The following is a 23,274-nucleotide window of genomic DNA, read 5'->3' as shown; positions in this document are numbered from 1 at the left end:
CAATAAATGATAATATTTTTATTGTAATCCTCATTGGTCCAAGCGCTACCTTTTCTTTGTCTTTTATTTAGCTGTGTGTGTCAGCTTCCTGTGTCCAATCCCGTGCAGAGGGTACCCACATTTGCCCTCGGTTCGAATGTCTTGTTTGGTTCCCCTGTTGCCCTCTTTCGGCTACCATTACTGTCTGCTGTACTTGAAGTGTTGGTGCTATACTTTTGTTGTGAAGCCACCTGATGTGTTCCTAATGATTCTGATGTGGCTATGTATGTCAAAAATAAAAAATTTTATTTTGTTTTATTTTTGTACATTCCTGGTATGGTACCTTTTTAATTTGTTGCATGTGTCAAAAAACATGCTTTTTCCATTTTCAGTTTGAAGTTATTGTAATTAATTTTTATTTTGATCCCCAAATGTGTGGTTTAATTGGTAAATGTAGAAGTGACATGTATATTTATATTAGTGATAGTAAGTTCTGTCCTGTCAGCGCAGGCGGTTTTTGTGTTCCCGGCTGTGACCGTGGTGGACCAGTGGAGGGCGCTGGAGAGCCAAAGGCAGAAGGTTTAATGTAGGACATACATGGGGAGATCAGGGCACAGCGAACCAGAGAGTTGGCGGAGACCAGGAACAGGGGCGCGGAGTCTAACCTGCCAGCGGTATTCACCAGGGAGCCCCGCAAGGAACTTTGGACTTAGCTGCGTCTGACAGGCAGGTCGCGGCCCCCTGCCCTGGTCCTCTGGACGCAGGCAAGGGTGATGATACTTGAGGTTATAACGAAGAAGATGCAATCTGGGGACTGCAGAGGATTGCACGGGATGTCGACCAATGGGGTTGACAGTGGTGCCGACGGCTGGTGGGTGGCTCAAGTATATGCTGGAGCAATAGGACGTGGATGGTAAGTCTCTATAGTACACAGCAGAGGAATGTCGACGCTGGAGTCGACGGAGCCTGTCGGTAGTTCAGGACAAGATGGAGAATGTCGCTGAAGGCTTGGAAGCCAATGGTGGTAATGGCGAGGCACCGGTTACTCGACTGCAGAGGTGGAAAAGGCAGGAGTCTTCTGGAGATGAATAGAACCAGGTAAGTATCGCAGGTGCAGGTAACGCTGGAGTGAGACACAGGGGAGCCTGGAGATCTCGGAGTCTTGGGAACTTCTCTGTCACAGGAGAATACTGAGAGCAGGTAAGCAATTGTTCAAGACAAGGAAGGAAGGCCGCAGGCCGGATTTATCCCCCTTGCTTGTCTGTGATTGGCTGCCTGCTGCAGCACCAATCAATACTGGGGAGTGGAGCACACACCGTGATTCAGGTACAGGTGTGCGGGTCAGAGGTGAAGCGGATGGACAGCGGGGATTGGTCTGGGGGATCAGCTGACTGTGAGTGTCATGGCGGCACCCATGCTGCCCGGGAACGGCGTGCACTCTGCAGGGAACCATGGCAACGGCCCGCGGGGACACTGGGGACATCACGCCAGATATCAGAAGCCCTGCGGATGACAGGCCTCTCACGTAACACAGACCATCGAGAGGGTAATGACCGATGTTTCCGATGGTGAGATCTGCGGTTTGTGACATGTCCATTGGTTGCAGTGTAAATGTGTGTCAAAACTGCAGCATATATTTGTGTGTTTAGTAATGGTCCATTTAAGCTGCAATGGTTCCAATTGTATCACTGACAAGCGTGTAATTAATGAGTAATGAGTAAAGGAGTGGATTGTATTGTGTTCAGCTGACATTGGTTGAGGTGCGCCCGTAGTGATTGGGCGTTCCGATTGCCTAGCGCATGACCGAGTGGTGTCCGCAAAGAAATACTTGCTTATGGACACCGCATATTTCTAGCCTTTTGGTTTGCGTGCATTCGGTGTGCTGTCCGAATGCACGCCTACCAGAATGAGTGCACTCCCTCGTGTACGCCCATGTTTACGCCCAGTTTAGCCCACTTTGAAACTACGCCCCTGTGTAGTTCCGAATGACGCCCATAAGACGCCCATATTTCCCGAGTGAATGCGGTGCACATTTCTGTACGGTATTAGTGAGAACAAGTATGGAGACCATGCGTGGCACATTCGCATAGCGCGATACCGCCGCCGCCATCTTGCCGCACAGTCACCCGGGGACCCCACGGTAGTACTCACCACATGACGTCTTCAGACTGGACTAGGGATGTGCGGCATGCCAGGGGTGTGCACGCTGCAGCGCCATGCCCGCGGTAACATCACCCACGCAGGACAGTGGTCTGTGGCAGGGACAGCTCGGAACCATGAAGTGGCCTGCAGCTGAACCCTTCCCCCAGTCTCCCACGACGCAGGACTGCTGTTGAGTCCAAAACAGCAGTCCCAAAATAATAAAAGAAATTAAACAGAAGAAAATCTCTCTGGAGTTCTTCCTGACATGTGCTTCTCCTGAGGCACATTTTCTTAACTGACTAGAGGGAGGGGAGCAGAGGGGAGGACCCAATCGTTATGAACGAATTCCCTGTATCCCATAAGAATGTAAGAGAAATGCTCATTGAATACTGCCCAATACATGTAAAGCTTACAGTCTAAAGTACTTGCCATACACACAAATATACGGTATTAGGGTCCATTCCTGACAGGTACTGACTATACAAGTTTGCGTTTGAACTGTGGGAGCAACCTGTCATAGCATGAGGAATCTCATACGATACAAGGAGAACATACAATTATCACAGAAAGAGGAATTGGTTTAGATTACCAGGGCAGTATAGCATTTCTATATGTGGCCCTTTTAATGCTAAGATGATTTACAATTAGGAGTTCAGTAATGTAAATTGTGGTGATATTTATGCAAAACTGATGATTTTGGATCTACACTGCATATGCAGATCTGACTCAGTAATTTTGGATGCAATGTGGCTGCAGATGTCATTCGAATGTGTGTGGAGGTAAAACATTGGACAAAACAGTGGTCTGTTGCCCTTGTTTTTTAAGGGGCGACGGGCCTTAGAAGCAATTTCACTGGCCACAGTAGCATAATATGCAACATTATAGGACAGTTACTTAGTTATCTGATGATTTTCATGCAGGGGATCCAATGCTACAGCGGATCTGAAGAAAATGACAGTGGGTGACTTTTTAATAAATACACCACCTTCTGCATTAACATAAATACTCAGATCTGCTGCATCCAAAGTACAGCACCAACCCACACTGTGTACATCAGGCCCTGTGTTTGAATTTTTAAACTAGTAATTGTAGTGTTCTTATTTTGATCTTCCCAACAAGTTAGCAATATTAGTGCTACAAATATAGAGCAGGAAAGAAGAATTCTGATAAATTGACAATATTTGCCTATTATATTGAATCATACTTGCCTACCCTCCCGCATTCAGCGGGAGGCTCCCGACTTTCACCGGAGCCTCCCGCTCCCCCGCAAACCCCCTGTATCCTCCCGGTTTTCGGGACACCTCTATTAAAATCCGGGCGTCGCAATGCGCATGTCCTGAAATAGTGGTGGGCAGCGACAACATTGCAGCCGGCCACCGCGCTGGCCGAGCTGCTGTGCGGCACTGAGAGGAAATCACTGTATGTATGTGAGTGAGGAGCAGAGACCAGAGCTGGCAGCTCTGCTTCCCGGAGGCTGGCCCCGCCCACCACACACAGAGCAGCAGGCTCAGTCCGTGCATCAGGCCAGCTCTCCGTATTCCTCTGCCTGTGGTCAGCTGCCTCCTCCACCACACTGCCAGGTGTCTGCCTCCCTGGAAGGAGCATCAACACTGCCAGTAGTGAGTATTTAATGGGGGAAAGGGGGCTGTGTGTAATGTAATACAGTGAAGTGTGTGTACTGTCTGTAATAAGGGAAGGGGGGAGCTGATGTGCACATAATGTAATATAATGGTGGACTGGATGTATTATGGGGTGGGGGACTGTAATGTAATCGTGCATGTACTGCCTGTATTATGGGGTGGATGTAGGTTTTGGTCTAAAACCAAGTGGGCTAAAAGACCTGTGATGTGACAGGGGAGGAGAGGGGGAGGAGTAAGGTCCAGAGAAGGGACCCAAATGGACCCTTGTGGACTTGCTTTGCTCGCCACGCTTCGGCGCAGTGACTTTGCACGCCACCTGGTTACTAAAGTTAACCAGAGGTAGTGTGGATAGTGGAGCCCCCCCCCCCCAGGCGATAAAGGTCCTTTAGCCCACTTGGATTTAGCAACTACCGTGGATGTAGTGTAATATAGTGGTGCGTGTACTAGCTCTAACAGGGTGGGGGTGTAATGTAATATAATGGTGCACTGTCTCTCTCTCTCTCTCTGTCTGTCTCACTCACGGGCTCTCTCTTTTCATCTCTCACACTCTCTCCCTCTAATGCAAATTCCCTCTCTTTCTCTGCCACCTCTGTGTCTCTCACACAATCCCCCCCCCCACCCCCCTCTGTCTCTTACACATTCATTCTCTCTCTTTCTTTCTCTGTCGTCTTCTCTGTATCGTACACCCATAGGAGGAGTTGGACACGCCCTCCGGGCGGAGCATGGCACACCCTCTCAACGGCATAGCGCGTTGTACTAGCAGCTAAATCTCCCTGAAACTAGTTTTCAAAAGTAGGCAAGTATGTATTGAATATTCTTTTTTTTTTTAGTTAATGTAAAAAAAATACAACACAAATAGTAATACAAGGCAAGTAATATACATTAACATTAAAAAAAAAACCCTCTTAATTTAGACATCTAAAACAAAATAATCCATAACTGCTCTGAACAAAACATACGTACAGTAGATTCACCAAATACTCTTAGTTTCTTGTCTTTGCTGTTGTGCTCTATCTTTCCTCCTCCCAGGCATTTACACTGTAAGCCCAATGCTTGCATTTCAGGATTTAGTTTTTCAAATATGTGATCTATTGATTGAAAAAAAAAGGTAAAAATGCATTCAAATAACTGCAAAGTATTTGAACAAGGTCATAAAAGGTTAGAAGCATTATAAAATGAATTGCTACTATAAATTGTTCATGGATTACTAGCATAAATCAATAAAATACACAGAATATAGCCAATTCTGTTGAAGTACAGTATAAAGCTCATATCATTAAACAAAGTATCAATATTTTAACAGGTACTTATGTAGTATCTGGGCTGCCGATTTTTTGATTGTATGCCTTAAGTTAAGGCATACAATCAGATGCGATGCGATGCGATATCGCATCGCATCGCATCGCATCGCATCCGATATCGGATGCGATGACCCGATTTTTCCATAGGAATCAATGTTAAAATGATTCCTATGGAAAAATGGGTCCTTTTCATACCCCTACTATCCAAGTGGGCATGGAGTTGGATATAAACCTGTGGCGAGCGTAGCGAGCCACCGAGCCCGAAGCGTGGCGAGCGAAGCGAGCCCCGCGAGGGGACGGTATTCGTCCCCTCGCGGGGCTCGCTTCGCTCGCCACGCTTCGGGCTCGGTGGCTCGCTACGCTCGCCACAGGTTTATATCCAACTCCATGCCCACTTGGATAGTAGGGGTATGAAAAGGACCCATTTTTCCCATTGAATTCCATGTTAAAATGGACTCAGTCCATTTTAACATTGATTCCTATGGAAAAATCGGGTCATCGCATCGCATCGCATCGCATGGTCGCATGCGATGCGATGCGATCTCCCGATCCGACCCGATTTAGAAATCGGCAGCCCAGATACTACATAAGTACCTTTTAACTTTACATACAACTGACCATGTATTTATTTAGAATTTTACTACACAGATAAAAAAACATTATTATTATTATTATTATTATTATTGTGATTTAATGATCCACTTTTAACCCTCTGATTGCCAAAATCTCTGAGAGATGCTCAAGATATCCACCAAAAATGCCAGGGTCGCTCACATTTGTTTTATAAATTCAAATAAAAAAATGAGTACTCTTTACCTAGAAGGGCGCCCATCGCGGGCATTGAATGCACTTAAAAATCGGGTGCGATGCGACCGACGCGATTTCCCATAGGGAACAATGTTAAATGTCTCAATTGACCCGATTTTCCTGTTCAATGCCTCAATTGACCCGATTTTTCCATAGGAAACAATGTTAAATGGCCCACAGAGGCCAAATAGGCACCCTAAAGTGTGAAATGGCCCCCACAATTGTTAACGCCACCCCACGATCAACGTGAACCCGAAGCGTGGCGAGCGCAGCGGTACGCGTCCTACGACCTTTTCATACCCCCACTATCCACTTCGGCGTGGAGTTGAGAATAGAAAGTGTGGCGAGCGCAGCGAGCCACCGAGCCCGAAGCGTGGCGAGCGCGAGCCCCACGAGGGGACGCGGATACCTTCACAGGTATCCGCGTCCCCTCGTGGGCTTCACAGCTGTCCACGTGCGCTCGCCACGCTTCGGGCTCGGTGGCTCGCTGCGCTCGCCACACTTTCTATTCTCAACTCCACGCTGACGTGGATAGTGGGGGTATGAAAAGGTCGTAGGACGCGTACCGCTGCGCTCGCCACGCTTCGGGTTCACGTTGATCGTGGTGTGGCGTTAACAATTGGGGGGGCCATTTCACACTTCAGGGTGCCTATTTGGCCTCTGTGGGCCATTTAACATTGTTCCCTATGGAAAAATCGGGTCAATTGGGACATTTAACATTGTTCCCTATGGGAAATCGGGTCAATTGGGACATTTAACATTGTTCCCTATGGGAAATCGCGGTCATCGCGTCGGCCGCATCGCATGCGATTTTTTGGTCGCATGAGATGCGACCGACGCAATTTTTTTCCCCTTACGATGCCCACGATCAAAATCGTGGGTGCCCTTCTAGGTAAAGAGTACTGTTGATTGTATGGTTTTTCAAATAATTTAATGCGTATGCATTATATCGTTTGTCCAGGAGTCCAAGGGAAATCATTAGTGATATTGCATCATTGCCACTGTCAGCTAATGTGTACTCAGCTTTACTTGGGCCCTTATTCTGGTTCACTCACAAAGGCAAATTCCTTCTCAAATGGACAAAACCACTGACAGCAGATAAAAACGGATTTTTGTAAGAACTTACCGTTCGAATCCCTTTCTCTGATATGGTCCTGGTGACACAGCTCAACATTGGGATGTAGAAGGGTCCGTAGGAGCCAGGCACCTATCCTAAAGCTTTTGGAGGGTAGGCTCCTCCCTTCTGCATCCCAGACTCCTCAGTTCAATCTTTCAAAGCCACTGGAATACATTAACTCAGTACAAACGCCTGCACATATTATATGCACAATTTCAAAATAACTTTTAACCATATATAACATGAAACATCATGAACCTGGCATACTTACTGAGCGTAAGGGAGGGATCGCTGTGTCACCAGGACCATATCAGAGAAAGGGATTCGAACGGTAAGTTCTTACAAAAATCCCTTTTTCTCTTTCAATGGTCCTGGTGACACAGCTCAACATTGGGACGTTCCAGAGCCGGTCCTTTGGGTGGGTACGCTCAGGTCTGCAGCTGTCATCACTGCTCGCCCGAATGATGCGTCCTCCGACGCGAACTCATGGAACCTATAGAATTTGGCAAAAGTGTGAACAGATGACCAAGTGGCAGCCCTGCAAACCTGCTCAGTTGTGGCCCCATGTCGAACCGCCCAAGAGCTGGCGACTGACCTGGTGGTATGCGCATTAATCCTGGCCGGTACAGGCCTACCAACTTTAGTATATGCAAAAGCAATTACAGAACGCAACCACCTAGCAATGGTCTGCTTAGAAGCAGGCCAACCAATCTTGTGTACATCATACAAAACCAACAAAGTATCAGTCTTCCTGACACACTTTACTCCGTCCACATAAATGCGCAAGGCGCGCACCACATCCAAATTCCTCAATTTGTCCCTTTTCCTTGAACCCTCTGGGGGTTGAAACACAGGCAGAACTATCTCCTGATTTAGATGAAAAGCAGAGACTACTTTTGGTAAAAATTGGGGTACTGTCCGAAGCTATCATCATGAAATATAAGGAAGGGAGACTTGCAGGACAATGCTCCCAACTCCGATACTCTTTTTTCTGACGCAACCGCCAACAAAAATACCAGCTTCCATGTAAGGAATTTAAGGTCAGCCGACCTTAACGGCTCAAAAGGTGCCTTTTGAAGACACTCCAGAACCAGAGATAAATCCCATGGAGCTACTGGTTGCTTGTAGGGAGGTTTCAATCGAGAAACCCCCTGCAGGAAGGTCTGTACCTCCGGTAACAATGCTATCCTTCTTTGGAAATAAATTGACAAGGCCGAGATCTGCACTTTGAGTGACTGAAGGCTTAACCCAGATGAGAAGCCATCCTGCAAAAACTCCAGCAATTTAGCCAATCTAAATCGCGATGTGTGTGACTTCTGCCTTTCACACCACCTAATATAGGTCTTCCAGACCCTATAATAATTTGCAGAAGACACTGACTTTCTAGCTTTTATCATGGTGTTAACCACAGCCTCTGAGAACCCTTTGTTCTTCAAGATGTCAGTTTCAACAGCCAAGCCGTCAAATTTAGCCGAGCTGAATCCAGATGGTTGAACGGTCCTTGGTTTAGAAGGTCTGACCTCTGAGGTAGACGCCACGAGTCCACAGACAATCTCTGAAACCTCGAGTACCAGGACCTCCTTGGCCAATCTGGGGCCACTAAAATCACCGGAATTGCCTGGGCCTGGATCTTTTTCAATACTCTTGCCAGCATTGGAACCGGCGGAAAGACATAAAGTAGATTCCACTCCCAGGGGATGGTCATAGCATCCACTGCTTCGGCTAGTGGATCTCTCGTCCTGGCATAGAACCTGGGCACCTGATGATTGAACCTTGATGCCATCAGGTCCACATCCGGAGTTCCCCATTTCAATGTAATCTGAAGAAATACTTGTGGGTTCAGGCTCCATTCTCCTTCCAGCAGCTCCTCCCTGCTCCGGAAGTCGGCCTCTATATTCTCCACCCCTGGGATGAATATCGCTGACAACGCTGGAACATTCTGTTCCGCCCACAAGAAAATCCGGGACACCTCCCACATAGCCAGCTTGCTGCGTGTGCCTCCCTGGTGATTCAGGTACGCCACAGCTGTGGTGTTGTCGGCCTGAATCCTTCCACACAGCCCTCAGTTCCAGGATATTGATCGGCAAGGCAGACTCCTCCGAGGTCCATAAGCCATGCAGACGCAGGTCCAAGACTAATGCCCCCCAGCCCCTGAGACTGGCGTCGGTAGTGACTACCAGCCAGCTCCAGGACTGCAGAGACCGACCCCACTGAAGGGAATCCACCTCCATCCACCATTTCAGGGAAGACCGAGTTTCTGTAGACAACACTATGTGTTCTGACTTCATGGTCTGAGTATTCCCCGACCAGGATGTCAGGATGTTCCACTGGAACACTCGAGAGTGGAACCTGGCGAACTGTAACGTCTCGAAAGACGCCACCATCTTCCCCAGCAGCTTGAGACACCTCCAAACTGATGTGCTCTGTGACCCGAGGATCTCTTGGACCAAGGCAGCCAGGTCCCTGGCTTTTGCCTCTGGTAGGAATACCCGATGTAGATGGGTATCCAGAACAACTCCCAGGAACTGGAGTCTCTGTGACGGCACCAACTGAGACTTTTGTAAATTTAAAAGCCAACCGTGAGCCTGCAAAAACCCGATGGCTTCTGCCAAGTGACTCTTTAACTTTTCCTCCGACTCTGCTTTGAACAGCAGGTCGTCCAAATACGGAATCACAGTAATTCCCCTCAGTCGAAGCACCGCCGCCATTACTGACATTATCTTGGTGAATACCCTTGGCGCTGTAGCCAGACCGAAGGGCAATGCCTGGAATTGCAAATGCAGGTCTCCTATCGCAAACCTCAATAGAGCCTGATGTTCTGGATGGATAGGTACATGAAGGTATGCGTCCTGGACATCCATGGACGCCAAAAATTCTCCCTGGTCCAGGCTTAGGAGCACAGACCGCAGAGACTCCATTTTGAAATGGTCTACCCACAGATGGATATTTAATGACTTTAAATTTAGGATCGGTCTGAAAGGCCTTTTTTCCACTCCGCTCTGGGGATCGGGACCACCACACCTTTCTCCAAAAGAGAGTGAGCCGCTCCTAAGAGAGCTGCACGGAGCCGAGCCTCCTTTGGTAGTGGTGTAGGAATGAATCTTCTCGGAGGAAGACCTTTGAAGGGAATTTTGTAACCCTGGGATATAATTTCTAATACCCAGGAATCGCGGTCTAACAATGCCCACGCGCCCCTGAACCGTGTCAGATGCCCCCCACCTTGACCACCTCCGGGCAAATCCCCCGGTAGTCATGCGGAGGGCTTGTCCTCTCCTTTGGTACTTGGTTTCTTATGAAAGGAACCGAATTTAGACTTTGGGGCCTTGCCCCTGGAGGACTAAAACTTTCCCCTAAAGGACTGTCCTCGAAAGGACGCACCTCCTCTAGGGGAGGGCCGAAAGGACGGCCTAAAAGCAGAAAACCTTGATGTCTGCTTGGCTGCAGGAGCCGGCAGGAAGGTACTTTTGCCTCCCATGGCTTGCTTAATAATCTCTTCCAGTTCTGAACCAAACAACAGCTTTCCTTTAAAAGCTAATGCCTCTAAGTCCTTCTTAGACTCGGTATCCGCCTCCCAAGCTTTAAGCCAGAGTACTCTCCTGGCATTGACGGACACTGTGGAAACTCTGGCAGCCATTTTGAGAGCTTCCTCCTCAGCCTCAAGCACATACTCTGCAGCTGCTTTAAGCTTCTCCGCAAGTAACAACACACAAGGATCAGCATGTAAAATAGTGCACAAGTCATTGGCCCACACAATCCTGGCCTAAGAGACCCAGGCTGAAGCTATAAGAGGGCGTAGTGTGCAGCCCACCCCTTCAAAAATTGCCTTGAGGTTACCCTCCAGCTTCTTATCTACGGGGTCCTTAAAGGCTGCCCCCACCTGAACTGGTAGCACAGTGGCTTTTGACAATCGTGCCACAGAAGCATCTACCACTGGAACTTTCTCCCAGAGGTCTGCATGAGCCTCAGGCATGGGGTATAGACTTAAAAATCTCTTTGGCATCTGCAGCCTTTTATCGGGCGTTTTCCAAGCCCCTTCCAATAAATCCTGTAAACCTTCATCTGCAGGGAAGGTAACAGCTTCCTTACGCTGCAGTTTAAACACACCTTTTACAGGAGTTTTATCCTCCACAGACAAATTCAAAGCCTGTCTTACAGCAGTAATCAAATCCTCCACCCCTGCGGCCGAGGAATCCTCAGAATCATCACCCTGCTCCCAGGGAATGTCTGCATACTCTCCCTCATCTTCAGCAACAAGCAATGGCACTGAATAAGACCTTTTAGGGGTCCCCACAGCATCAACATCCATTTTGTCTAGCAATTCACTAAACCTGCTAATCCCCTTAGCAGTATCCTGCATGACCTGAAGGAAGCCAGGATCTGCCTGGGTCAGAGGCAAGGAGCCAGAGGACTGCTGAGATGATGACATAGGTCTCTGGGAATCTACCAAGACATCACTCTGTCTGTCCAGCAATTGCACTAAAGCATTCACAGACCTGCCCAGGGCACTGGCCCACGCAGGCTCCAATTGCTCTACCCTCTGGAGTTCACTCCCCATGGGTCTCACAGCAGCGCAAGTAATACACAAGCCCCCCTTGGCCATCTGCTCAGGGACAAAATTCAGTCTACAAACACTGCAAGCGCTCAATGCATTAAGGGCTCCCTCCCCCAAAACCACAGACTGTTGCTCAGACATGATGTAAAGTAAAACAGTCACAGTGCATTCACTGTACAGGCGTTTCATACAGAGCCAATGTACTCAGTCACTTATCTGTCTGATGGTTTCAGATGTGGGGAAAATGATGCCCAGGAAATCCAAACACTCTGTCAGGATCTGTCAGCCAGCTCAGCTCCGCTGCAAGCGTTCCGAATGGCGCCAAAACAGAGTGAGGGAAGAGACCAAGTCCCTGCTGCTGCGGGGTCCGTGACTCTTGGCGCCAACCACCCCCAGACAGCCGCTCCCATTGCAGGATCTCCTAGTTCCAGTATCTCCCCCTCAGCTGGGGACCACTTGGAACATGCCTGTAACACACTGCTGTCCTCTCATATAGGAGCTCAGTGTGTAAGCTCCGCAGAAAATGGCCGCCGCCATCACGGAGCGCCTGTCCCCCATGATCCCCACCTAGCGTGAAGCCGGTTTCAGAGCGCTCCGGAGCCCAGGCAGCTTCTTAAAAGAAGCTGTAAGCGCTGCACAGGGAGGCCAGACAGCGTCTCCCCTGTGCACAGTGAGCTGACAGGACGCGCTTCTGTCAGCTCCTGCTGCGCTGTCAGTGTGAGGATTCAGTGAGAATCCTCACACAGTGCCTACCTAGCTAGTGTAAAAGTTAATACAATAATAAAAACCCTAACTAACTCTAATCCTTCGGCTGCTCCGGCAGCCCTTTAGAATAGCACCCACTCCAGTGGGCACCTAACACGAACTGAGGAGTCTGGGATGCAGAAGGGAGGAGCCTACCCTCCAAAAGCTTTAGGATAGGTGCCTGGCTCCTACGGACCCTCCTACATCCCAATGTTGAGCTGTGTCACCAGGACCATTGAAAGAGAAAGTTGCTGTCAATGCGGTGACAAAGTGGCTGGAGGAGCCACATTCCCCTCTCCTGATTAACCTCACTCCATTAACTCCACTGTCTGCCACGCTGCGGTCACCCATATGCCACCCTCAAACTTTGGGTCTTGACCATCTCCGCATGGGAATACAAAAGATGGGATTTCTTTTGTATTCCTTGTTATTGTTTGTGGTTGTTGGATGACAACCAAGGGATAGTACGCACTAGGGGCTGCAGAGCGCCAAATAGGGGTCTTATCCTATACCATTTTTGCCTTGTATATTGCATCTCCGCATGGGGTTGTGACTCCACGTTGCGGTCAGGCTAATGTCGGTCAGTGATCCAAGTAGTCTAAAAAATAAGTTAAATTGTCTATTACTTCAGACGCCTTGCATAATTTTGTGCCTCCACAATGCTGCTGTGTATGTTCTGACCACACGTGCATGTGACCATTCTGCTACAACTCGCTGGGATCCTGTAATAATTTTTGTTTGACAGGGTCCCAGAGCAAAACAGGTTTGGAACCCCTGCCCAGTGTGAGAGGAGGAAGGGGGGGGCAGGTACTTTTTACCCGGGCCCGGGTTTGATGAAGGGGTCCAGTCCCACTCTGCAGGGAGCCGGACACAGTCATACCCCTTTCACACAGAAAATGAAATACCCGGGTGAAGCAGTTCCACCCGGGAATTTCATTAAATACACGGGTCCTTTTTCTGTGTGAAAGGGCACACCCATGTCATAAATCCCATGTCTCCGACCTTGGAATTGACCAGGGTCGAGGACACAGGATTTATGACCTTTGTTGACCCTTTCACACAGAAGAAATACCCGTGTTATTCAGCAAATTACCGGGTAGAAATTTTCAACCCGGTAATTTGTTCTTCTGTGTGAAGGGGGGCCAGGCTGCACCCGGCAAAATGACACGGCATTTGAAATGCCGTGTATTTTCCGGGATTTTCAGACTTTTCTGTCTGAAAGGGGTATCAGTGAAAGAGGACAGCCTCTCGCCACAGCTCAGCACATGCTGCTGTGGAGATAGAGGTAGAGTATGCAGGATCCCTCCCACTTGTTCTGCCGCACTAACAAATTAGGTGACTCGCTCCAGTCTGCACTGCAGCGTGCAGGTCCCACTTACTGTGGTACTCAGCGCTCTTAGGGGTGAATTTATGAAGCTTGGAGAAGTGTTATCTATCCCCATAAAGAACGTTATGAGCAAGGTGATAATGGTTCAGCCAATCAGCTCTTACCTGTCAATTTACATATTGTAGCTGATTGGCTGAACCATTATCACCTTGCTCATAACGTTCTTTATGGGGATAGATAACACTTCTCTAAGCTTCATAAATTCACCCCTGAGTTCCTCTCACAATATGTCGGTAAGCTTCAGAAGCCCCTGTGCTCAGCCTGACCAAGATGTATTTAAACGAGCCCTCGGGATCTATCAGCACTTCAGGCACAGAGTCTATGTCCGACATGATAGCATGCACCACCAGCTGTTGTTGTGATGTGTACACGGCCAGCAGGGAGGGATAGCCTGGCGTGGTCACTGGCAGTCACGTGGTGACAGTCAGATATTTTCCTAAAACGGGGATGAACTAGAACGGTGGCCGCCCCTTTCTCGGCGCAGACGCTGTATATACATACACTCAGACTGTGAGCGAAACGTCACGGTTAGGTTTAGCGTCTGTGTATGTAGCGCCTTTACGCATGCAGCGTCAACAGCTGTGCGCCGTGTGTGTCTCTATCAGTGGCGTGCATAAAGACCCATGACTTGGGGATACTGGGGTTGTGCCCTCTGGAGCCACACCACGCAAAGAGAGAGAGGAAGCAGCGTGCACTGCAGCCTGTCATATGTCATCTTCCTGACTCGGTTTAGTTTTGTCGCTGAGGCTTATGGGGTTTTGGCGCCACTTATTTAAATGATCACGAGCTATGTTCCGCTGTATGCTCGACAGATATACAACAAGCAGCGCGGTGGGTGGTAACGGAACCGACACTCCGTAGTCAAGATTGCTGCGTCCGGTCCGGTCTAGTAATATCCCACTGCCTGGGATGTCGCAGGCAGCAGAGATGGGAGAAATGAGCGGTTGGAGCGGAGACACGTGCCGTGGAGAGCTGCCCGAGATCCTCATATCCTCTTTTTATACACTTCAAAGCGCACTGTTCGGGATAGTACACGCTGCAGAGTCTATGTTGCGGCTGTCACTTCCAAATGCGAGGATATGGCGCTTGCTGTTTGTGGTGGTACCGAGGAAGCGTGTGAATTTAAGGCGGGATGGCCATCGACTATCGATGTCCCCCAAACATCGATGGTTGGGACCTAGTGCTCGATGTTTTGGGCATTGATAGTCGAGAGTAGTTTTGTGCCATTGATGGATGGCTTTCCATGGCATACCTCTCAATGGGGCTTGGACTATGCAAATGAAGGTGAAGTCTGGCCGGTTTTCACCTTCTGCTCAGCTGATTAGACACTATGCGCACAGCGGCTATTCCCTTCAGGCTGATGGGGGCTCCCAATTTCCACAGGACACTGCTGGTTGGGTGCGGGATCATCCCAAAAAGCCAGGATGGTCCCATGGAAAATGGGTTGGTATACAATAGTAATGTCGGGGGCTCGTGTGCAGTGTTACTGTATTCAGTGGTTTTGCTGCCGGCAGCCCGCCATGCTGGGAGGTGCACGCATGCGCAGAAGAACCTTAAACTGGCTAAATTTCTGTGCACATACAGGCTGGGCTGCTGCGGCTAGCCGTCCCGTTGCTCTGCTCATGGGGCAACCTCAATGGTAGGGGGTAGAATGTTTCAAAGCCGGAACCATCGATGGCTATAAGTCATCGATGGGGGATGTGCCGATGGCCATCCATATTAAGGCCCCTATCCACTAATGCGAAGTATCACATGCGATACCCCGCAATGTCACCTGGTGGTGGCTCCCGGGGGACAGGATCGCTTAGGATACGCTTGTGACCAGGGCCCTCCTACCTCCATGTCAGTTTGTATCTACCCAGTTTGTTTAATCACTGTTGTCTCCAATTGTAAAGCGCAATGGATTATGCTGCGCTATATATAAAAAAAAAAACTAAAATACATTGTATGTGATCCTTTTGCATACAATGTATATCATGCAATCTTAGTAGGCCTAATAGGCTGTGACATATGTGGCAGCCAGTGAGATCTGTGAGGGGCATGGGAGTGTGCCTGGCATTGCAATCGCATGAAAAACACCTGCGATGTGCCAGTTTTCATGCAATCCTTTGCAGAAAAGCGTTGCAATTGAATTAAAGCAGGCCATATTGCACTAGTGGATGGGGGCCTTTATTGCAAGGGAAGGGATTTCGGTGTCTTAAGGCTCATTAATCGTAATATGAGCGGCACATTAGTGCCAGAGAGCATAGTGCAGAATGCTATCACATTGTGGGGATAAGACATCTAGCACTGAAGTCATCCATGAGATGAGCGGACTAGGGGGACCACTTGCTTTTGGGGATTAGCTTAAAATCATAAGTATCCCCTGAATGTATGTACACTAGGATGGACTGCAGCAGGAATTACCAATTCTGCTGCGATCCCTTCTCTGTTCGTAGCCGCATCCCAATAGGTTTATATATATAATTTTAATACTCTCTATGTGTATATATCTGTTTACTAAGCCTTGGTGAGAGAAAGTTATACAGATAGTTAGCTACTATGTTACAGTGTGTGTTTAAAAAAAACACTTTTCCACCAAAATCCTGGTTCAAACCCGAGATTTTTGACCCAGGATTTTGTCGGGTTACCACTCATGGATCCCTGTTTTCACTGCACTGTATTCATAAGTTTTCCCAGGTAGACACCATTTTCATTGAAAGGGAAAACCCAGGAAATTCGGGCAATGGGTGGGCATTGGCAGACTGCAGGCATCATCACTCCCCCCAGAGATATTCAATTACAAGTCCATTGGCTCATGCATTAGCCACTAATGCATGAGCCAATGTCTTGAGCACATGATCCACAGACCAGTGGAGAAAATAAAAATGATTGGTTTAAACCTGTACTTCTAGCTACAGTTGTAAATAAAAATGCCTCCTCAATAAACAGAACGCTTCTTACCTTCTTCCTGATAATCTGTTCTGTTGCTGCAGTGGTTAGCCATCTTGAAGCATCATTATGTATTTAGGGGCTGATTCCAGTAACATGCTACTTCTAAATCATGCAGAAGCAGCAGGAGGCATTTTGTTTAAACAGATGCCCCTTGTATGCTTCTGTGACCTGTGCAGTGTCCGAGGATGCTGCATCCGGTCACTTGCATGAACATTGGCAATCTGAGTAACCTCAGGGAATCTTAGACGACTGGATGATCGGAAGATGCAGACCCTGACCGCTGTATGCCTAGAAATGGGGACAACACCCTCCTGTTTTTAACCCCTTCCCGACATATGACGTACATTTACGTCATATGTCGGTTGGGGGTGAATCAAGCCAGCTCACGGAGTGAGCTGGCTTGATAGAGAGCAGGTAATGGCTGTATATTACAGCCATGTCCCTGCTCTCACGGCCACGAGCGGCGAGTTCGCCGATCGCGGCCGTTTAACCCTTTAAGCACCGCGGGCAAAGCGCCCGCAGTGCTTAAATAGCTGATCGGAGGGGGGGGCGCCCCCCTCCGGCGCCGATCGGGGCCCCCCGCAGCGCGATCGGAGGGTGCCGATCGGTTGCCATGGTAGCCAGGGGTCTAATGTAGACCCCTGTGCTGTCCGTGTATTCATACCTATTACATCCTGCCTCAGGCAGGATGTAATAGGAAGTGCAAAAAATCACTACGTTCAGCCATAGAGCTCTATGGCTGAACCTAGTACAGGCGATCGCGCCCCCTAGTGGTCAAGTACACTAGGGGGCCTTGTAGTAAAAGTAAAAAAAAAAAAAAAATAAAGTTTAAAAATAAAAAAAAAATAATAAAATATTAAAAGTTCAAATCACCCCCCTTTCCCCATTTCCCAAATAAAAATAAATAAATAATAAAAAAAATAAACATATTTGGTATCGCCGCGTTCCTAAAAGTCCGATCTATTAAAATATAACATTAGTTATCCCGCACGGTTAAAGGCGTAAACGGAAAATAATCCCCAACGCCAAAACTACGCTTTTTGGTCGCATCGCCTACCCAAAAAAAAATAGCTAAAAGAGATCAGAAAGTCGCCCATATCCCATAATGGTATTAATTAAAAAGTACACTTCAGCCCGCAAAAAATGAGCCCTCACCCAGGTCCGTAGGTGGAAAAATAAAAAAGTTATAAGCCGCAGAACATGGCGACGCGACGCAAATTCGAAAAACCGTAACATTTTCTATTTTTTTTTTTAGTGGTAAAATGTAACGAAAACTATATAAGTTTGGTATTACCGGAATCGTAACGACCCATAGAATAAAGATAACCCATCATTTTAAACGAACTATGAACTCCAAAAAAACCGTAACCAGCGCAAAATTGTGGAATTGCGTTTTTTTTTTTTTTTACCCCACATTGAATTATTTCCTGATTCCCCAGAATATTATACGGTATAGTAAATGGTACCATTAGAAAGTACAACTTGTCCCGCAAAAAAAAAGCCCTCATGTGTCTATATAGCCGGAAAATTAAAAAAGTTACGCTTATTTGAACACAAGGAGGAAAAAAAAAAAAAAATTACCTTAAAAGGCAATGTCGGGAAGGGGTTAAGAAAGCTATATAGAGCCACACCCCCTCCAATACAGTACAGATTCTGGGGCCCTGCGTGTGACCATGCAGGACATGTGCAGTGCACCCAACATTGTATTTTTACTTAAATCAGATTTACATCCAAATCAGGTGTTCAGTGCCCATGTCATCAGTGTTATTTATGCTCAGTCCTGTTAGCAGAGAGCAACTCAGCCTATACTTTGTGACACAGAGTAGGGCAAATCGCAGGTGGTACCTGGACCTAAAGGAGAGAGAGCTGTACTTAACGCATTGAAGCTGGTCAGATTTGACTTTCTAGAAAGACTATTCTGCGTCGTCAAATTACGGCTGCTGGATTGTCGAATCTGCAGCAGTTTTTCTGACCATATACACATGGATTTTGACAATTCACATATATTCCGACTGTTGTAATGTTTTTGTTAGTTGGAACATGGAACACCTACGGTCAACCTGATGTCGGATTGGCTGTGATTCCAACTGTCGTAAATGTTCGCAATGAAACATTAAATTCACCCCATAGTTGTACTGATAGTATAAAGTGACAGCAACAAAAATATAACCAATTAGTAGTGCAGAAACAGGTAATCTAGTTGGATTAAAAGGTTTTAAACTTTAGGTAGAAATAGTAAAATAACATGTTAGCAAGAATGTTACTACCTCTGTAAAGAGCATATCTTCCACTGTTCGAAGAGGCATCTCTCTAACTTTCTTTCAGGATAGAGATGTGCTGGTTATGCTCTTTTGACCAAAATGCATTCTCTTGCAATAAATGAAAATAAATAGAGCAAACAAAGCAAAGGGTTTATGAATACACTTAATCAGTTTCCAACATTGTTAAATTTAGACTTATGTTTTTGTGTATTTCATGCTGTCCGCTTTTATTTCATTTTAAATGGCTAGAGAGTTTTCCATACATTTGATCTTAAAGGGGCATACATACTTAGCAATAATAGTCTGTGTTCTAAGCGATCTGACTAAATTAATTAAACACTGATCGCCCCATAGTGATGATGATGCACAGTCCCGTGCATTACCTTAGTCAGCTCAGATTTTTACTACGTGTATTTTAGTTCTAGCAAAATTGCCAGTGTTCTAATCCGAAAACACTGGTTAGCACAGATCACCTATACACACATCACTATGTGTATGGGCGATGTAGCAAGCCATGTGTGCTGAGCGATCTGGCTGTGTATGAGCCTTAAAGCTTAATTCTACTGGTATTACACTGTTTTTCCCAGCATGCAGTGTTATACCCATGTGATACATATTTTTACCCAGGGTTCTGTTCTCTCCTGATTTTTCATTCACTCCCAAAAGCTTTTTCACAAACCGTGCACAAAAAAACAAAGTTTAGCAAAACACTGCAGCACCTGTCAGTTCTGCAGGTAGTGAAAATGGCGGAGGACTACGCTACAAGCATAGTTTGTGTTCAAACAGTTGAGGCAGGAAGGCAAAATAGTGTATGCTTCTTTCTTCCTCATTGGTCTTTTCTCACCAGGAGGCGTTCTGCAAACAAATCACTCTGAATAGACAGAAGATCAGCCTGGCGAGCGGAGCGCAAATGCCAAACTGGCAGAAATTGTTCCACTTGCGCCTGACACTAAATACACTACATTATCTGTTTGTCTCATATAATACATGTCTACCCATAGTGCGGTTTACTTTAATGTTGTAGTTGTACATATTAGGAGATGAATACAGCTTTCACACTGCACTGTCTGATCACACCTGAGATTTGTACATGGGTCTAAAACTATTGCGACTCGACTGAGACCCCTTTCAGCTGGTGTCACAACCCAGCTTATTGCTGGGTCAAAGACCTTAATGGGGACATTTGCAGAGCTGGTGCTCAGAGATGAGAATGGGTCCTGGGTTGCATTGACTAGGCTTACTCATTCACAGTGCACTGTGAGCCAAGTTGAAACTGTGTTCAACACTGCTCGTGACCTGGGTTAAATTGCCTGTTTGCTGGACCCAAGTTATTTCTACTGGGAACTTTCACACTGCACTATCCTGGGTTGCTGTGAGTTTACGTGATCTGCACAGGATATTGCTAGCATTGTGAAAGGTTGGACAGTGAACAAAACCTTGGTGCGACACAGCATTTTGATGTAAAAGCAGTATGCTTTTACATCAAAATGCTGTGTCGCACCAAGGTTTTATTCACTGTCCAACCTGGATGCAACCTGGTATAGACATATATCAGAGTGGTGGCAGGACCTGACTTATAGCCCGGTCGGTGGCATCACTTGTCACATGTGCAGTGCTTGAGGTAAGAGACTCTCCTCGGGACAAATCTTCATATGCAGTAGACGTGTCCGCCGGTTCACAATGACCTGGCTTATTGGGTAATGCTACACAGAAATACGGGTTCTTCCCATAACCTTGCAAGCTAGCTGGGTTAGATTTCCAGGTCACTAGACCCATGGTGAACTGTTTCCTCAAGCAGAAATCCTGGGTTCACTTGCAAATACCCTGAAAAAGCGTGCAACACCCTCAATTGAACAGTAGCTTCATACAGCTCTGGTGTTGCCCTTTTTTCTCATGATCTATGAATGTGTTGTAAAAGAAAAATGCAGCTAGCATTAGAAAGATTTTGCATATTCAATTTGTCAGAATATTGTAATGGAGATATGCTCAAAGAAATAAATTGTGAAGAATTAGTCACCATGAAGAGGTCTGCTAAGTTTTAAAATACAATAATCTTTTTTCCTTAATTAATTATACTCCATGTTCCAGCATTCAGACAATTGGAGCGAGAAAATTAGTAAGTAAAGTGATTTTTTTTATTTTTATTCAGTATTGTGAAATACAATTTTTTTTTTTATGTTATTTTTTTCCTCTTTTAGGATTATTTAATATTGTGACAGAAATATTTCTGCCTCAAGTCAGCTTTTTGGATCTGGAACACATTGTATTTTCACAGGTGCTACCTAAGGTAACTTTTGATAAGGCAAAATGAAATTTCTCTTACATAAATACATATAAATGTACAGGTTGAGTATCCCTTATCCAAAATGCTTCGGACCAGAAGAATTTTGGATAACGGATTATTCCGTATTTCAGAATATTTTAATATTTCAATGATGTATCTTGAGGTATATTGCATTTATGTTATATAAGAACATGACGTTAACACAAATATATTTTATTTGTGCATAAAACAAGGTTTCAAAACATGAAACAAAGTTTGTGTACTATCTCAGATACTGAATTTAAATGCCAAGCAATCATTTCTTGAACCTATTTAGTGGCAGTTACATATCATCTCCTCAGTAGTGCTGTTGCAGATGTCCCCAGTTGTGCTGGGTGTGGTATGGGGTTCCGACAGTCGGGATCCCGACAGTCATTAGCCCAGACTCAGACAGCATGGCGAGTACAAAAAAGCCCCCTGCGGGCTCGCCACGAGCCACCTATTCTATTCTCCCTCTATGGGGGTCGTGTACCCCCACAAGGAAAAATAGCGGGTTGTCGTCGGGCACCCGGCTGTCGGCGTTTTGACAGTCGGGATCCCGTCTGGCACCCGTTGTGCTTTTTAGCAAAAAAAAAAAAATTCTCACTTTCTGGAATGTATGGTTTTTGGAATAATTTGGATAAGGGATACTCAACCTGTACTAAAAATTATGTTTTGTACTGTAGTGCATACTCTCAAGTTAATGTATAACCAGTTCTATATCAGAATCAACTTTATTGGCTATGTATACCTGCATATACTAGGAATTTGACAGATTGCTGTGCAACAGCCAGTGTGGTACAGTTAAACAGCAACAGATATACGAACACATACAGGTATACGTTCGAAGTACCCTGGGGGAATACATGCCCGCCAAGCTGCAGTGCCTAGGCAGCCATCAGCGGCGCCACTGGTCATTGCAGCAGCAAGGTAGGTAACACTTAAGCTAGGGGTGTCCAAACATTTTGCGATGAGGGCCAGATTTGGTGAAGTGTAAATGTGTGGGGGCCGACCATTCAGCCTGACATTCTTTGAATCGGTAATCACATCAGAATGGTTCCCCCACTCTGCCCCCATTCAATCTATGTCCCCCAGCCTGCCCCTTCACTGTGTGTCCCCCCAGCCTGCCCCTCATTCACTGTATGTCCCCCATTCACTGTATGTTCCCCACTCTGCACTCATTCACTCTGTCCCCCAGCCTGCCCCCTTCTCTTAATGTCCATCATTGCCTCCATTCATTGTATGTCCCCAAGCCTGACCCTCATTCACTATGTACCCCACTCTGCCCATATTCACTGTATGTCCCCCAGCCTGCCCCTGCTCCCCCTTCTCAGAATGGCCATCACTGCCTCATTCACTGTATGTCCCCCAGCCTGACCCTCTTTCAATGTATGTCCCCCCACACTGCCCCCTCCCTTCTCTGTATGTTTCCCAGCCCATTGTGTGAGCCTGAGGAAGGAGAGGCAAAGCAGGCACTGCAAGGACAGCAGATGCTTGGGCTCCTGCCCTCCTCCGCTCTGCATGTTACGGGAGCAAGATTCCCCCTTGCTGCACCCCCTCCCCAAACACTGCTGTCACTGTGATTGTGGAGTAGGGTGATATACGATTGCAGCAGCAGAGGTAGGACGCCAAACACATCTGACTGTGGGGGCCGGCACCTACTCGCTGCAGCAGACAGCAAGGTAAAAGCGCACTCGCCGGGGGCCCCACCTTTAGTGTCCTGTGCTGTGCTCCCCACATCTGATTCTCTGCCCGCTTCCAGCTGGAGGCTGCGGGCCGCTTGAAATGTCAGCACAGGAGGCAATTAACCCCCGGGCCTGACTTTGGACATGCCTGACTTATACAGAGACAGTAAAGTTATAGCAGAGACAGAACAGTTATTACACAGGGTTACCTATGTAACAAAACCAAATGCTTAGCCAAAGGAAACCTCATTAGAATCCCTCCATCAAACTTCACATAATGCAAAATGCCACAGTTTATTTGACTGATTAGGGATGTTATAGTGGGGGAAAAAGAAGTTTTAGAACAACTGCTAAATTAAGCACTCACCTATTCAATCTAGGATCACGGCTGTCGATCCCTGTCGACATTCGTGATCCTGGCCC

The 23,274-nt window shown here is 46.9% G+C and overlaps 2 protein-coding genes across 3 annotated transcripts in view; one reads left to right on the top strand and one right to left on the bottom strand.

Moving 5' to 3' along the window:
• LOC146026204 (14 kDa phosphohistidine phosphatase-like) overlaps positions 1-14,705 on the bottom strand; it is a 29,305-nt gene extending 14,600 nt beyond the window's left edge. Inside the window, exons 1-3 of the mRNA XM_083156665.1 lie at positions 13,877-14,705; positions 13,662-13,675; positions 4,725-4,849 (exon numbers count right to left, since the gene is read on the bottom strand). Coding sequence (XP_083012791.1) covers positions 4,725-4,849; positions 13,662-13,675; positions 13,877-14,001 — 264 coding nt within the window. The 5' untranslated portion in view covers positions 14,002-14,705. The remainder of the gene's footprint in view (positions 1-4,724; positions 4,850-13,661; positions 13,676-13,876) is intronic.
• The window catches only part of FIRRM (FIGNL1 interacting regulator of recombination and mitosis), a 127,740-nt gene continuing 118,611 nt past the window's right edge, over positions 14,146-23,274 (top strand). Inside the window, exons 1-3 of one of the 2 annotated variants that reach the window (XM_083156664.1) lie at positions 14,146-14,656; positions 20,941-20,980; positions 21,063-21,151. In XM_083156664.1, the coding sequence (XP_083012790.1) occupies positions 14,579-14,656; positions 20,941-20,980; positions 21,063-21,151 (207 nt within the window). In that variant the 5' untranslated portion in view covers positions 14,146-14,578. The remainder of the gene's footprint in view (positions 14,657-20,940; positions 20,981-21,062; positions 21,152-23,274) is intronic. The other variant, XM_083156663.1, reaches the window with a different exon arrangement.

The sequence above is a fragment of the Crinia signifera genome, chromosome 8, assembly GCF_055691185.1.
Source record: "Crinia signifera chromosome 8, ASM5569118v1, whole genome shotgun sequence".
In the NCBI taxonomy this organism is placed as follows: Eukaryota; Metazoa; Chordata; class Amphibia; order Anura; family Myobatrachidae; genus Crinia; species Crinia signifera.
Note: the sequence above shows the minus strand (reverse complement) of the source record. Positions and strands in the feature narration are given on the sequence as shown.